We start from the raw sequence: 17,703 nt of genomic DNA, 5'->3' as shown, positions 1-17,703 counted from the left end.
GTAATATGGCATTGCATTCACACCTCCTTAAAGGCAGGGAGAAAGGCAGAGTGAATTCATCCTTCTTGCTGTTGCTCTTAGGTGGAACCATTTTTATCCAAGTCTGCGGTAGCCAGGGAACAGTGCACTTGAAAAAAGAAGTTGTAAGAACTATGAACAACTGGAGGGGAAGTGCAGTCATTGAAACAGAGGCCAAACCATTGAGAAATGTTGGGGCAGGGGGGTTGTATTTTTCTTCCAGTAGCTGCTACTTTTCTCTTGTAGGTTTTTTTTTTTCCCTTCTTCTTTTTAATTAACTCTCTTCCCTCTCTCACTTGAGCCCTGGGGTTCTCTGTGGTTTTCTTTAGTAGTACTGGTGAGGAAAAGTAGGTGGATGTATATTAGATACCTATACACTTCCACACACCACATCTCCCCCCATATTTGCACTCTAGTAACTACAGTGACCTAGACAGATTTCCCTAAGGGGAAAAAAAGGAGAAGATCCTCCCTCACTGTAGTTACTAGTGCACAGGCAGGACTTTTCACCACAAATCTGGAGAATTCGGCAACAACTTCCTGAGATCAGGCTTGGGTTAATGAAAACAACGAAACCACCACCCAACTTCCAAATGGATTTCCATGGAGATAGGTAGACAGTAATAGTGTTTGGACTTTTTTATTCAATAAAAGTTCGAGTTATAAATATTCTCCATTTGTTTCCTATTTACAGTTGTAAAATATTTTAAGATAGCCTACCCATCACCTGTCATTCAATGTCTCTATAAATGCCATGAAAACATCATTGTGAAATAAAAACATCTTATTTTCAGCCCACAAACCCAGTTTCCACACACTCACAAAATAAAATCAAAGGGACAAAAAAGAGGAGAGAAGGAACCGAGGGGTGGCCAAGAGGAATACAGTACAGCAGGCAACAACGCAATATTTGCTACACAGTAGCAAAAGAAATGGGTAAAAAAGTTAGTCTGCTATGAGGACAAGCTTTTCAGGACATTTGTTATAGACCAGCGTTGTCCGGTGCATTTCTGAAGGACGAGTTGAAATCCAAATTCATTCTCATTGTTTTCCTGCAGTTCCAGGCAACGCTTGGACTTTCGGTTCTGGATTGGACCTCCCTGTAAAGATGGGGGGGAAGAGACATGTTTGGATTAAACATTGTGAACTTGTTGCATTGCTACTTTGTGGTAATATAGATTACAGAACATTCCAATGTCCATCTGCTAAAGTGAAAATGTTTCAGCTAGAGACAAGATAAGCACTAGGTTGGATTTGGAGCGAAGGTTCCCTTTGTCACAGGCTGGTTTAATCTCTGATGCAATTTAGAATAGCCTCAACTGCCTGCTTACCATTTCAGCAAACGGGGTTTCTAGAACCGAGCTGTGTTTCTAGCCATACTTTTTAACCGTGAGCCAAAAGCTTTCCTGTTTGCTTCAGTTACCTATCTTAGTGGCTCTGCTGCACCTCTGAAACGTCAAAAAGAGGCAAAAGAGGACCAGTGCCTTGGCTGGGGGTGTCCTCTATGTAGGATAAAATGCAAAAAATTGTTTATTCTGTGAATTCTGAAATGAAGTGTTTTTTATAATCTTATATTGCTAATCCTCAGTATTGACTGTTCAATTCTTATCTTAATACTGCCATATTAAAGCCCTCCCTACCTTCACTGTTGAGTTGTAGTAAATCTTAAATCATTGGGGCTATCAGACAGTTAACTATAGACCTAAATTAAAATGACATCATCGTGTAGGTGACATAAATTACATTTTTTTTCCCTTTAATTCTGGTTTCAGTTGCTTTTTTAACCCTCTTTCCTGTCTAATAAAGATAATAGATAACTTGTACGCATTAGTGTCTGGGAAGTTTTTTCCAAGACACAAAGTAGAGTAATTTGCACAGAAGTCTGGAAGTCTGACTTTCTCTAGAGTATCTAGGACTTGTGTAGTAGAGAATTACTGGCTTAAGCTGCAAATCAAAGAATGGAGTGTAAATCAGTACAGATTATACAGCTGAAGTATGGAAAGAGCAGCTACATTTAAATTACTTATTTGTACAATGGGGAAAAAAATAGTTGCTGGAAAAAAAAAACACAACACCAAAAACCAACAAAAACAACCCAAAAAAAAACCAAACAAAAAAAAAACCAAACAAAAACCCACCCAACACCATACAAAAGAACCACCTCATCAGTTTTGTTCAAGTCTGTGTTATACTTTGCATTAGAAAGTCATAACTGTGATAGATGTCCATTATAATCACAAGGACATTGGCATAAATCCCATAGAAATGCTGAGTTTGCTTTTTCAGAAAAGGCTGTTTCTCAGACAAGGGTAGCTCATGCCAGTCAGTACAGGTTCTGCTTCGCTCCAACAGGTGACTGGGGGTCTCCCCTCCTTCTATCCTACCAGTAATACTTAGTGAATACTTTCTCTGAGAAGTGACTTCTCAAAAACATTTTTTGGACCTGGCTAATGAAATACAGAATTAGGTTTGAAAGCTCTAAGTTTGAAATATGGCTTTGGGTAAGAGAGAGACCATTTCTAGAATAATCCACAAAATTCAAAACATGAGGCTCTCATAAATCCTCCTTGGTAGGCCTACGTGCAGTCTAGATACAATTTTCACTGATTACTGTATGCCTGTCTGTCAAGTAAAGTAGGTATTTTAATATATCTCCATAACAAAATGCTGAGTGAACTGTATTTTCCCACTGCTGGATAACTATTGCTGACATTCATATTAATAACAGTAGTTAAATTTGGGTGGCTGGTGGGAGCATAAACTCTAAGCTATCTGTAAGCAATAAAACTGCTTGACATACAGGAAATTTGGAGAAACTAGGATGGAAAATTAGTCAAAGCTTTATTATGTGCTGTTTGTTCCCTTATCCTAAACGCATACCACGCCCCACCCCGCCGTCCCCAAGTTACTTTGGCCTTCTAAAGCTCACTGTGGTGAGATTTTTGATTTTTTTTTTTTTTTTTTTTTAAATGTTTTCCAAATGGATTCAATGAGCTTTGAATTAGGTCCGTCACATAAAAAATTCTAAGGTAACGGATACTTTCTCATTGCTCAAAGAAACAGTTGTGTTGTTTTGGTGTTTTTCTTCTACCAAAACACACAGTTTCTATTCTTAATGAAAACTGTTGGTTATGGTTTTTCTCTGCATAGACTCAGTGTTGCATGGCACCCAGGTCAGCTCCCTGGGTTTAACTTGGGAATTACAGTTTACCACAAGTGTTTCTGCCTAAACACAAAATTGAGATCAACATCCTTGTGCTTCCAACTGATGTTGGAGGTGCTTGTGTTGCTGTCATTTAAATTAACTAGTTCTGTATCTTTCATTTATCAGTTAGTGGGCCCAAATGCCTTCTATTCCCATTGAGGATTTTGGGATAGAGGAAGGAAGATGTTCACAGTGAGACAATGTTTTTCCTCTATTCTAAATCATGTAGAGCACACATAGACGTTACAGTAAATGTATTCACGTGAAATACTTCAATACAGGCAGCTACATAAACAAAGTGTAGACCACTCCTAAGGAAAAACAGAACAAGCAAGCAACCAAAAAAACCCCCCACAAAAAGCCCACCCTGCCTCCTCTTTTCCTGATGTGCCCTCATGTGAAATCCAGCTTCTATTTAACAGGAACAAGTGACTTGGGAGATAAAAAGCCAAGGAAGCTCTTTTTGATGTGTCGCAAAGCACTCTGCAGTGGCTACCGAAAAACCACCCTGCTGAGTACATTGGAGCTGCTGTATGGAACATCAAAGAGACACCGAAGTTAAGTAGTGGCTAATATGTGCAAGTTGGGTGTTGTAGAGATCAGGGTGCTTTTAGCAGGATGATTTTTTTTTATTATTATTATTTTTGCCACAAGAGAGAAATGTAAAGGCACAAGTCCTGTTAGAAACAGAACAACTTAGCTCCTAAGAGATGTGAGGTCTGTCCAGAACCACAGCTCAATCCCTCAGAGAAGATGCAGTCTACACAGCTTTGGTTTACTTTCAGTAAGCATATAAATGAAAGATTTGAAGTACAGGGAGAAAGGTTTGTATATTGCTTACTTAAAATTTCCTGTTGTTAGCCTACTTAAAATTATGTTCTCCCCCCCGCCCCCAATATGCCTAATGCAAGCCTGCAACGGTAGTATTGGTCTGTTATTCCTAGGGTGATGACAGTGCACCCATTACGTGTTGCAAGGCTTGAACCAGCAAGCTGCTTAGTCACTAAAGCACATGAACTGAATAACTCCACGGAAAGAAGCAAGCGGGCAGGATGGATGCACTGAAAGCTAACTATGTTTTGCCACTCTGACTGGCTTGGCCTCCAAATTACAGTATTCCTGAATGGTTTCTGCAGTTTGTCATCATCATTAGCATTAGAACCCTACAGCCAAATGCAGTCAAAGGTGTCCTTTTAGTTAAATTTTTTTTTTATAACCATTTAGTAAAACTTGTATAAAACTTTGACAATCATGTTTACTGCTTGCTCAGCAAAAAGGTTTATTGTAACAGTAGACTTCAGTTTAAGCGAAAGGCAAGATGCCTATCTGGTTCCCTTTCTCTATCCTAGGCAAGCGCTCTGCTTTCCAATATAAAGGTAAAAAATTCATAGCCTAGGGCAATGTCTTTGATCATGATACATAAAATATAATTCTATAGGCTGAAATAAGTTACAGAGGAATTCTGCCCAGTTGAACAGAATTAGGATTAAGATCATTGATGATGGGAGGCAGCTCAATGGCAGAAGAAGTCTCAAGAGGTTAAATTAAATATCCAGGTCAGCTCTTTTATAATAGACTGAATGTGACAGCACTAACAAACATGATGGGTTTTGCAATGCAGATTGAAGCAATTCTTGTGAGAAGCACAAATGTTCTCAACTCCTGCTGGTCGCCTTAGACACATATAAAACTGATTGTGGGCTTTGTAAACCTACTGTTAACACTATCTCAAGTCACACATCCTGTTATGACCAATAGCTCTTGGAATGTGACATAACACACATAGTGGAAAGCAATACTTTTGGCTTCCTTTAGACTTACTGTACTTTCTGCATATCTGCTGTATGCAAGAGGTTTCCTTTCAAGTCTTTTACTAAAGTACAATTTCTCCAATAACATGGTATCTAGGAATGCCATCTGCTGTGCCCACAAACCACTGCCGTACAAGGATGGTCCAACATGCTTGGTAGGCAGTCCCATGTGAGTCTGTCATACATAAAATCCACCTTGCTTTTAGAAAGAACAGCATGTTGCAAGTATATACTTACATATTCTAGGTTAGAGTGGGAGCGCTAATAAGCTGTGCAAAGTCATTAGACAGTCTTTGCTGAACTGTTCTATAGTTTTTGTTTTGGTTTATTGGGAGGGTGGTGAATGCACAGTTCCCAAACCTCCATCTTCCCCTATTTGTTCTGCAGGGCAGTAAAGTGAGATGGGTCCTCTCTGGAATGTTGTTCCTTGCTAGAACCAGGATTAGTTGAAAGCTGTCATAAAGTTTCTGCAATGTCTAGAAGGCCTCCTATCCAGAGGGCTATAAATGGGACAGAGCATTGGTACAGCTTGCTTTGTAAATACCTGAGATGTTAAATAATTTTTTTTTTTTATGTAAAGAAGTATGTACAGTGTACACACACTCTGTAACCTGGAACTCCTGCCCCTCCATACCATTGCTACTGCAGAACTGGGGTTATATACCATGTTATGCTCCTCAGATCAACTCCCTTCAAAACAAAGCATGTACTGATTTCATGACAAAAGATGCGTTAAGAAGTTTCTGTAAACATGTACCTAGGCAGAAAGTTCTGAACAGCCCATGGGGTTTCCTGCCAAAAATCTCACCTTGTGGTTACTTATCTTTTGTGCTGAATGACAGGCCTTATGATCAGATGACATTTTACTGGTTGCAGTGTAAAATCTTTTTTATTTCTGGCTGTATTTAATAGAAATTTACCATTATATTTACCCTCTAATTTTCTTCAGTAAGAATTCTCTTCAGCAAGAACCAAGTAATTTTCTGTTCTTTGTTACTCTGAAGTCAGCTTGCCAAGGTTGTGTTCTGATATACGAACAAAAAAGCGTTTGAGAGGAAAAGAACAGAGATGCTACTTCACATAGTTCAGGTATTTTAAAGGAAGGATTTGAATATGAATATATGGCATCATTAAAGGTGAATAAATCATTCACAACATCTAATTGACGTGGTCAATTTAGTCATTGTTGTACTTGGCACATCTGCTACATGTGATCCATGACATTCCAGTCGTTTAGGTGCGTGTGATGGGTTCTGAGAGCTACAAGTCATTGTACTGGGTTTCCAAATTTCCCAGAAAAAGCAATGTAGAAGGGGAAAACATGGAAGTGAGGTTGTTGCTTTAGACTGAACCAAGGCTTCATAAGGTAGTAAAAGCTCGTGGGCATGAAACTTAAGACAGCGTTTGATCACTCTTAAAAATGAAGGCTATTTAATGAATGCTGGAGGTTGTCAGCATTACTGAAAATCAGACTGATAGCTCTTTTTAACAAGTTACTATAAAGCATATGCTTTTGTTACAGAGCTTAAACCTACTTTTTGCTGATCACTTAAAGCTCATGTTATTCTACCTAAAAGAGAAAAAAAAAGTGCTCTTACCAGCTTACCTAACCATGGCTATTTCAGAAAAAGGTCTTAGAAGGTTAATAAGTGTATCCAATCTTGTATCACATATACTATATAGATTGTTGCATTCGCTAGCCTGTCATTTTCTATTTGTACCTCAATCAGTGACCTCAAATATTTACATGTTTGCTCTACCTCTGAGGCAGAAACTCTAATCTTCACTATTGCTTTGATACATTTGAATCAAAGAATTATGCTGTGGTGTATATACAACATAGATAATCTCTACTCCAAACAGAATGCATGACCTTCTCATTTGTTTCCCCAGAATACTGGGGTAAATTTTCAGTGACTGTTAGTACATGTATTTTCAGTATAGTACATGTATTTTCAGTATTGCCCATGGCTTGGAAATATTGGATGATGTTCTTGAGTTTAGAATTTCTGCTTTATAGTTGTATAAAGGATATAGGCATATATAATGAGATATAGAGGTAATTTATTAATTCCTTCTCAAATCTAAAGCAGTAAGACAAATTTTTCAACTCTTTGGCAAATAGGTGCTCTGTAAGTAAAGCAGACTCTGTAATGTGATCTTTGTTGTTCAAATCTTTCAAAAATTAATTTTAACTATTTAAATTTAAATATTCCTCAGTGAAGTATATTGTTAGCTGTTGCTGCTCTTCAAAGACACTTGTTTTCTAATATATTTGATATGACTACTGTGAAAATAAGGTGCATTTAACTGCTATTACGTGTATGAAATATTATATATAGTAGTGTTATATATTAAAAGTGTCTGCCAGCTATTTAGATCACTATTTACAGTTAGATAGGCAAATGAGAATCTTTACCAGGCATTTTTTAAATATTGATTTATTTTTCCAATACTAACTAAAATTAATTGGTGTGTACAACATAAACTTAGGTGGAGTTATAATAGGGATCAGCCAAACCATTTCTTAAGGAAAAAAAAAAATAAATTCTTTTTTTTCCTCCTCCTCCTCTTGCACTCATGTTCTGTTGTCAGGCAGCCATTCGAGCACTGGTCTTACATCCACTCGCTGGTACCCAATGAGTAAATGCTATGAAACATCCTCTGAGAGTGGAATTAGATGCGTCATTCAACAGTTACAACAATTTAATGTCTACATCATGCTGTCTCGTTCCTCACATTCCACTCCTGAGACTTCTGAGTGAGTGTTCAGTTTTTACATAATCATAAATGCTGAATTTTATATTGCTGCAACAAATTTTTAATACTGCAGCTGTGACAAATCAAATAATGACGCCTCATCTGTATGTCCAAACTAGGTTTTAGTAACTAGTGGACTGTGCAATCATTTTTTGTTTTGTTTAATCTAGATTGGCTACGTGAATGTAAAGCAGTCTAGGTTCTGAGCACAGCCCTCTAAAGATGCAATAGTTAAAACTTCAGGATGTGGAAATACACAATACTGTTAATTAAAGTATTTAAATAAAAGCAATTAAATGTGGCAAAAGGAAATGCAGTTTCATACAGAGAATGTAATAGGAATAGAAAACAAATTACAGAGAAACAGCATAAAAATCGGAAATGGAATGGTATGGATTTATACCTATCAGTAATATTTTCCACATATAAATCTGTGATAAAATTATATATATAACAGATTACAAAGGCCCATTGTTAATAGCAAGATTAAGAAAATAACTGCTCGCAAAGAAATAAAAATAGGTCTTTGCTTAGGATGTAAATGAAAATTCGATCTGACTTCAGTGATCAAAAGTATGAATACCTCTGAATACCAGTCTAAAAAAGTGGTAAATGAACTTTCTAAGGAAAAAAGGATTGTTAGAGTTAGAAATTTGCAACAATTACTGTGGGTATAGGAAAAGCGTTGAAGTCATTGTTGCATGCATCAATGTTCAGTGACTGACCAGATGTTTTTAGTGGGCTGGGTTAATTTTAAGAGTGCTGATAAGACAACTTTTTATAGGCATGATGAGATAATCATTCAGACAAATAAAATCTCAGTCTTCCTGAAGAGAGCACATTAGGGGTCAAGAAGGGAATCTTCCTCCTGGTGTTAGTGAACTGCTGGCTCAGAGCTCATTTCTGTGAAACAGCAAGCATGGACCATTGCCTGAGGCAGTCTTCCAGATGAGGTAATTAATTTTCTGATCTGTGATGTGGCAAATTGTGTATTCCTAGGTTTTGCCTTTTTGTCTGGTTTTGAAGCAATCATCCCTTCTGTATATGTTGCTTTCTAAGGCTCATTCTGCATTGCTTGTCTGTGCAAAACTCTTGTTAACACATCTGCCCTCCCCACTTTTGAGTGTGCACAAGATGCAATATTAGTTTGCTAATGAAAATCCATTCACAGCATGCACCTGAAGATCATGCCTAAGAGCACCTTACTGCCTTATTCTTGCTCTTTTTTTCCTCATGGATGAAAATATTCTTCTAACACAGCATACCTAGAAAACTAATGCAAAGAAGAAAAGTTCAAATTGTTATTTACCAATGTTAGCACAGGGGATACCTAGTTATTCATCTTCAGCCAGACAAATACAAAACTCCTTTCAGCACAATTAGAAAACCCAAGATGTTTATATTTTCCCTAGGAAAGACGAGACTTTTCCCTTGACATCTTAACAGAATCCCAAAGATTTATGGCTTTTAGAATATGCATTCCTATTTCTTTGTGAGTTGTAACTCTTACTAAAATGTAACTCCTTTGGAAAACAAAAATACCGAATGACAAATTTCTTTCTTCTGTGTGTGTGGTGTATTCAGTTCAGTCTAGGTTTTCTAATCTGAGTGTTCAATATGAAGGCTTCCTAACTCATTTTATCCCAGCAACTGAACTGCTTGCATTGTCATTATATGCTTATGATTAAACGAATCTCTAGAGACCAAGAAATAAATTGAGTGCCAACTGAAGAAAATTAGAAAATTAATTTGCACTAGTATTTCAATCGATCCGCATATTCTAACATGGGAATTTAGGCTGGGCTCTTTGGGACTTTGGTCACAGTATCTAGTTACTGAAAATGGCTTTTTCCCTAGTAACTACACAAATCTGTTGGCTGATTATAATTGATATTGGGAAAGGAATGTCCTTGCAGCTGCAGCACAAACGTTGCACAGTTTACTCAGACAATAATGGAAATAATCTATTTTTTGCCTGTTATACTGGGTGTTGTCACTGTCAGGTTCAGGATACCAGACTTGACAGGCTGATCATCTCACTAAATAATAAACCCTTTTCTTGTCATATATATCATTATTGCACCCTGATTTAATTGCCTTCCAAGTGAACATTCTTCTCAAGTATTAGCATCTTGGATTGTAGGGTGTACTTGGTAGCCAAACCTTGCTTACATACACATTGTTCCTGTCTCCTTTGGAATTAAAGATGCAACTTCTACTGACTTGATCAAGACAGATTTTGTTTTCATCTGGGAAGTTAGAAACAATAAAAGATGCATGCTCAAGGTAAAAATACTTCCATCCATCTCACAACTGAGGAATGCAGAACCTAAGAAGTGATTGGTCCAGTAATGCAAAGGAGGAACCAAGAACAGAGCTGAGATCTCCTGAAACCCAGCCACTGCATTTGGTAAGTGTTGGTTATCTGTCAAGTTGTAGAAAACATTCTGGGTTTGGCCATTCTTTTGCATATCTGTCATTATAATGCCATGCAGTACCTTGTCAGCAGCAGCTGTCACCTGCAATTTTTGGATGGAGCCTACCTGGACATTTGAAATTAGGAAAAATCAGGTGGAACTAGAACAAATAATTTCTTTGTAAATAAATGTGGTGTTTAAAATTATATGCTAAAATATGCAAATAGGGTATCTGTTTTGAAGGAAAAACATGGGTATGTGTTAACTTCCTTCTAAATTAATTCAGCACAAGTGTCTTTGGAGCTTAAATGTAGTCCTCAGGAGAGTAAATACTGCATAATGTGATATGCTGGAAAAGACTTGAAATGCACCCAGTAAAAGCTCATTTTACTGCTGTATTCACACACCAACTTTCTAGCTGGCAAGTTCTACACCTAATTTGCAAAGATTAAAACTTGCTACTAGAAGATTACTCCAAATAGAAGACTAAACTTATACAAGGAAATTTTGGTTACCACTAACTACAGCAATAGCTGCAAGCAAATTTAACACCAGTTGTTAAAACAGAGTATTATATAGTAATATTTGTATTTAATATTTTTTCTACATGTGTTTTTCTACATTTTCATATTTAAGTTGAAGTCAAGTAGTCAAAATGGAGAAAGACTGAATGCTTTCAGATTTTTGCACCTCTAAACAATTCCATTCTGCATAAATGGGACTACAGAGTTTGTAGGCTTATAGTAAGACATAGTTCAAGGAGTATAAAAAAACCCAAACACTCAAATACACCTGTTTTTAAACAGTGTTCGATATGACAAGAATATTGGTTAAGTTGCAAGTGAATTGGGGACAAATTTACTAAAGTAGAAAGAAAATTAAAACATTAACTATCACTTTCTCATGTCTAAGCAGAACAATGGTTCAGGTTCCTTGTCCTCAGGCTATAACAACTTGGGCAGTTATCCAGCTAGTTAAAATATTAAGTACAGGCAAGCTCGGGTAGTATTTGATCAAAGATGTGCAAAGAGTAGCTAAATATAGAAAAAAGTGCTGCTGATGTACTGGATCCATACACCAAGACTGCACTGGGACCCCTGGGGCTCGTGGAAGTGTTCTTTTGTGGCTAAGGCTTAAAACTGAACACTTGGCAACACTGGTTACTTAAAAATCAGATAGTCTCACTAAAAATACAGGGCTTAACCTTGTCTGTTGGCTCAATTAATTGAATAATTAGGTTCTGTTTTTCTTTATATTTCTCCTGCAGGATCAAAATCTGTATTTCTTTTAACAGGATCACACTCACTTTCTGTTCTGAGCTGCCAGGGAGGTGGTACTGCATAACTATGTAGCTGTATAGCAGTACAGCCTGTTTTATACTGCAAATACATATTGAGTGTATTTGCATCCTTTGGGGTTAGAAGTACAGCATAAATTCAAATTCTCAATAAATTAATGATGCTGTTTTTCTGCCCTGTGGCTCTCATAATGGAAGAATCTGAAGACCATTGTTCCCTTAGACACACAGCTCTATTGAAATTAATCCCTCTTGTACACCCATGTCCTTGGATAATGTATGGGTTGAAAACTGGGAGTGGACATTTGAAGGGAACTGTCTGCTGGTTAATGGTGTTAGCCTCCACTCAGCAAGGGGACATATGAAATTGGTACAGAGATTCTCTGCTTGCTTCACAGGCCTCCAGTTTAATCCTGCCACATAGTCTGCACCCTGCATTTTCTTCCTTGTTTGGGATGTGGTTATGGCTAACGGTCCTAGCTTGCAGTAGTATTGGACATCCTTTAATTTCATAAAATAAAGGCAAGTAAGAACAATTCAGAATGACTGGCTGGCAAAGGCCAAGGATGGAGGAACAAGATGTAAATACTTTCAGTAATTTTAAGGTCTATTCTTTCTTTATATAGCTACATAGAATATCTATTTAATCTATCTATTATCTAATACCTATTTAAATGAGATCTGAATCATCATGTTTATCTGTGGAATACTGTAACAACTGAGTAATTCATTTGCTCTCATCTGTCTTCCCTTTTCCTTCCAAAGCAATTACTACTATGATATTTGGGAAACTATGCATATGGTAACTACAGTTGTCAGCGACAAATTTTATTTACAGCTTCTCAGGATAGCATAAACCACCCCCTCTGAACACTTCTGAACTGGAAGATTTCCTGTAGAAACCTGCAGCACTGACTAGAATCACAATTCTCCATAACATGTAAAAGCTACATTAGTATCAGAGGCAGATGCGACTGCTAGTGGATATGGGTACAGGGCAGTGCTGGGCATAGGCTCTGCCTCCCATGAGGTTTGCAATGAGTGGCCATCCCTATAGGTCCATACTCTTCTTACCTTTCTATGGCAGCCATGCTGGAAGTTGAATTATTTAAATTTAAAAGAATTCAACATGGAACAGCCTTAAAAGGATCAATCTCTTAGGTTTTTAGCTCTGCCTTGTGTCCTTTCTTACACCTCTTTTTACACAGAGCCCTCACCTGTCATATTTCTCACAACAGCAAATAGCTAGTCTGGTTAGAAGCATAAGAAACAGTCACATCCGTATCTGACTAAATATAAACATGAAGACACTTCAAGAGTAATTACAGGAAAACTTCTTCCTTTTGCATTTATTATGCTTCTGGAGGAGTCCTAACACACCATAAGTGTGCTTTCTAGATGGCCTGCTGTCACCCAGGTGATTTATGTATATAAAGATGAATTTCACTCGTAGGGCAGGTGTTACATCACGACTGCCTTTCTATCAGCAATAAACTGGAGACTGAGAAACCTCTTACAAAAACAAACCAATACACCCCCCTCCAAAAAAAACAGACTGCAGCCTTTAGACTGTACTATTTCTTAGTACACAGAACTAACTTAATAGTCCAGAAGAGCAGGGGTTTGGCCATAAGCAGTTTGTACTGAAAGATGTCGCAAGGAGTTACCTGTCCAGGTGCACTGGCCTCCATCTCCACCATCTCAGAGCCCCTTCTCTGTCACGCAGTGGACCATGTCATGCAATCACTACGGTAGGCCCAAGGACAGCGGCTGTACTGAGTACATGGGCAAGTGGCGGTCACGCAGGTACGCTGCTGAGCTGATGCTTCCGCAAGCATTCCGCGACACAGGTGAACAGGCTGCTGCTGCCAGCACACGGCGTGGGTGCACCTGCTCCTTGCCATAAAGAGCTCACAGGGTGCGAGCAGGACTAATTGTTCAGCACTGAATAAGGGGCACTCGGTGGCAACTGAGGTTAGTTTTTGCTTTCCTCATGGTTCACGATGCCAGAGCAGCTTCCGTGGTATCACGTTTAAGTTAGTATTTTAGTAAAATTCTGACCATTTTACTATCCTGTAATTGCAATTCTGTCCTCTCTGCCTGGTGTAATTTCTGGTGATTACTTACTGTTTTGCTATGAGGTCTAATGCTGTTCTGATGAAATTAAAAAGTGAGGAGAGACTGAACTAGGTGAACTGTCAAACACCTAGAAGACTTTTCAGCATAAAAGTATTCCCAAAATAAGCATTTCCCTAAGAGAAAACTTGACAAACAGTCTGAACAATAAAATTCTTGAACGCTACCCAGTTGACAGGAGTCTTTTCAGGGCAAATTTACATAATTTGACATAATTACAGTTATAAACACTTGAAGAAGCCTTGGAAGGAAGGATGTCACTGCAGCCTACATTTTATTGGGTCTCATTGCATTTGGCAGCTGTACAAAACTGTGGAGCGTGGAAACTTGCTCAGATGGATCCTGATTATACAAACACACCACACAAGCTTTGAATGCTCAATGCAAGTTTGTCCTGTACAGAAAGATACCACACAATCTCCCGAGGCCTCTGTCCAGTCAGCCAGCATGATGTATAATGAAAACGGTTTGAGGTACCAGTGGTGGTTCCCTCCATATGACTGCCCATTAAACCACTCTTTTGTCCACAAGGTAGCAGTGGACATCTGAGTGTCTGACTCCAGCTGCCTGCAACTGAAGGAAGCCACATATCTTTTACTTTGGTTTTAAAATTTTAAGTTAAATTTTTAAAAAAGAAATCTAGTTTGAGATATATATATATATAAAGACACACGCATGTGTATCTATGTGTATACACACATACACAATTCTAAACCAAGATGCAAATTAAGAATTAAATAATTCTGTAATGGATCTACAGAAGCAAGACCGCTAGCTGAGGATGACCCCTATTTTCTAATTTTGTCATGAGGCTTTTCTCTCATCATTACCTTTCAACAATGTAGGGGAGGAGGAAAATGTTATCTGAAGAATCCTTTTTCCAAAAAGCTGTACAGTCTTCTATCAACCAGACTGAAGTCCACCACAGACTATCATGCTGCCTCTCAGAATATAGTGTGTTTTGCAGAAAAATGAGAAAGTTTCTGCATTCAAATTGTAAGATACATGTCTGGAATGCAGGGCAAATACTAATTTTTTTTATTATTATTTTTTTTTGGTATGTGTGTGGTGATCCGGGAAATCTAGTCCCATTGGTTTATCCTGCTCTGGTTAAGTCTTGTTCCCATCCCCTTTCTTTCTGAGACGATTCTCTACTTCACTGCTATATTTTTAATTATCTATATAATCAGACATTCCTGTTGAATGGCTAGAGTATCCAGAGAAGTCAAAGCACAGTTGCAGCCAAAGGAAGGTGCTATAAAAAGCTATGGCCAGCATCTACATTTTCATTAATATTTCACAAATTTCAAGACTACCTAAGCATCAATACTTACAGTCCTGCTTATTTTCAGTAGTTCTGCTCACTGCACAATATGGAAAATAAATACAAGAGCTTTAAAAACATAATAAAAAAGACTCTTTTCAGATAGACAGCTTCCAGTGTATTCACAGAAACACATCCTTTTACCAGACTAAATGGGAGCCTTTCAGGTGGAGTTTCTCAGTTGATCTTGGCAAGCCTTGATTACTCTCATTAGCTTTCCTCTAGCTTACAGAAGGTACAAGGGGCTGTGTACCATGCTGTGTATTGAGAAATAATGGCATTTTAATTGCACTGGGTATTAACAAAATCCTTTTTGAATTGCAAGCTTTAAATTATTTCATTTGTCTCTTAGTTTATCATAAGGAAACAATTAATTAGCTTTCACTTCTCCTGGGCAGAAGTTTCTTTGTAGGGGGCTTAAGTACAGTCCATAGAGTCTAATTTAACAGCACTGCACCTTCATTGGGAGATTGTATTTGGAACATGGAATGGAAATACAGACAGAAAACAAACCTAAAGTCATTAATACCATTATTCTGAAGTAGTAGTTAAATTATCAGTGCATTCTACTGCTGCCCCCCAAATCAGATCTAATATAATTAGTATTACAAAATAGCAGCAGTATTCTGGAGTAGAAATCATTAATTGTCACCAAAGGGCTGGGTTATACAGAGCAATCACTGAATAGGTGGAGCGTACTAAAATGTTACTGGAATACCATTTAAATAAATAATTATACTTTTTATAAATGGTACCAAAAATCAAGTGCAGAGGTGGCCACAATGAGCGCGCGCGCGCGCACACACACACACACACACACCCACACGCCCCCCCCCCCCCCCCCCCCGGCTCATGATGAGACTATTGTTACAATTTGAGAGAAGACATAATTAAAACTCTGCCCTTGAGGAGACTGAAAGTGAAAGCTGGGATGCCTTTCCAGGTTAGGGATTTAAGGTCTCCTGCTTGAGAGCTACCCTTTAAGGACAAAGGTCTGGATTACTTTAAAGTATAAATACAAAGAATGTTAATAATATGCTTTACTGTCCAAATGCTGTCTGCACTAAGGTCGATGCTAAACTGTATTACCAATGTCCTAAAATACACTGATCATGGCTGTTGAAGTCAAAGAAAAAAAAAACAACAATCTAATGAGCTGGCAGAAAAGATATTTGCAAACCCACACAGATGGTACAGAAACATTAAATGTAGAACTAGAATTACCTTAATGGTGAGCCTCAGCCCATGGGCTGGAGTACACAACTAGAGCTGTAGCCTCAAAGCTGCAAAGGAGCAACTGTGACCAGTCAAACTCACCCTAGCTATTAAATTTTTCACAACAGCTAAATCAGGTACTTGTTTTAGAAAGTACCTGCCATGGTAAACTTGCAATGTCTTAATTCTTACTTTAGGAAAATCTCACCTTTGACTAGTTACAACCATTGGAACCTGTTTTGTCTTCAGGATAACCTATGTCCCTCGGTGGAAACACCGATAGGCTTTGGGTCACCTTATCGCTTCCTCTTAGCTAAACTAAACAGAGTGATCACCATAAACATTACATCACAGAGCGTGTTTCCTAGCCCCAGAACTTTTGTGGCTTCTTTATCATTCGCCCTTGTATTTATAAATCAGTTAATGAAGTTTGGACACCAGGCCCGGCCTCAATGTCCTATCAGCATTCTCATCACTGTGAAATCACTTCTCAGCCTTTTTGTCTCTCTCTTGCACATACACACATAAAAGCATGGAATTCCAATTCCTAAAGTAAGGAATTGGAAAAGTAGCTCATGAGGGGGCTGTTACCATCAATGACCCACTACCCCCTTTTCTGAGTTGCTACTTCCAAAACAACAAAAAAAACCTTTCTGTTTCTTTTTCCTAAATAGGTTACTTTGCATTTGACTACCAAAATAACTTTTTTTTTGACTAATTCTGTAGCAGTTACTCTGCCTTAGAAACAAGTAATTTACTGTGAACTCAGAAAATATAATACAAGTTTTATAACCTTCTGAGGTAGCTGATATTGGGATTAAACATAGCTTCCTGAATCCATGCAAAGAAAGCAAGGATAAATCTGGTTCTAAACAGATTATTCACAGTTTAGATAATGAAACAGAGCTTTTGAACTTTCTGAAATGTCTGCTGAGTAAGAATTACCTGAGTAAACTGCCAGTAAAGCTTCATTCTCTTGGCTTTGGCATAATTGCATTCAATGAGCCTGGGCCTGCTGTTCACATCCACCAGGCATCTGTTGTCATCATCGTCGATAGTGGGACTCAGAACACCCACATGGAGCTGCTGATTGCTTGTGTAATAAACATTCTGCAACAGGAAGCACAAACAAGATTTGTGGCCTCTAGACAGAAGCAGCACTTTCACCAAAAAGCTAATGGCAAAGATAAATATGCTGAGCCCATAGTGGCTTTTAAATTATTTCCTTTCATGCAGGAGGTAACACAACATTTTAAAAGTTGTTCTACATTAACAGTTAATTGTTACCAACAAGTAAATGTTGGTTAACTACTTAATAGGAAGTATGCAAACAAAACTGACTGTTGTCTCATTGTGTGCCTTTTTACTTGCTTCCTATGGTCATGCACCGTGGGTGTTTAAGACCAAGATGTACACCCTCTAGCAGGAGGTGGGGTTAGTTTGAGTCTTGCTATCAACTCTAATCTGATTAGACTTTTCATCTGAGGGTAATACCTGACTGGAGAGGAAAGAAAAGAGAA

At 38.0% G+C, this 17,703-nt stretch overlaps 1 protein-coding gene across 1 annotated transcript in view; it reads right to left on the bottom strand.

The window, feature by feature from the left end:
* Window positions 1-642: 642 nt before the first annotated feature.
* The window catches only part of LOC104165367 (polypeptide N-acetylgalactosaminyltransferase 18-like), a 49,704-nt gene continuing 32,643 nt past the window's right edge, over window positions 643-17,703 (bottom strand). Inside the window, exons 4-5 of the mRNA XM_009704966.1 lie at window positions 17,129-17,293; window positions 643-1,118 (exon numbers count right to left, since the gene is read on the bottom strand). Coding sequence (XP_009703268.1) covers window positions 972-1,118; window positions 17,129-17,293 — 312 coding nt within the window. The 3' untranslated portion in view covers window positions 643-971. The remainder of the gene's footprint in view (window positions 1,119-17,128; window positions 17,294-17,703) is intronic.

The sequence above is a fragment of the Cariama cristata genome, unplaced genomic scaffold (assembly GCF_000690535.1).
Source record: "Cariama cristata isolate BGI_N322 unplaced genomic scaffold, ASM69053v1 scaffold28297, whole genome shotgun sequence".
Lineage (NCBI taxonomy): Eukaryota > Metazoa > Chordata > Aves > Cariamiformes > Cariamidae > Cariama > Cariama cristata.
Note: the sequence above shows the minus strand (reverse complement) of the source record. Positions and strands in the feature narration are given on the sequence as shown.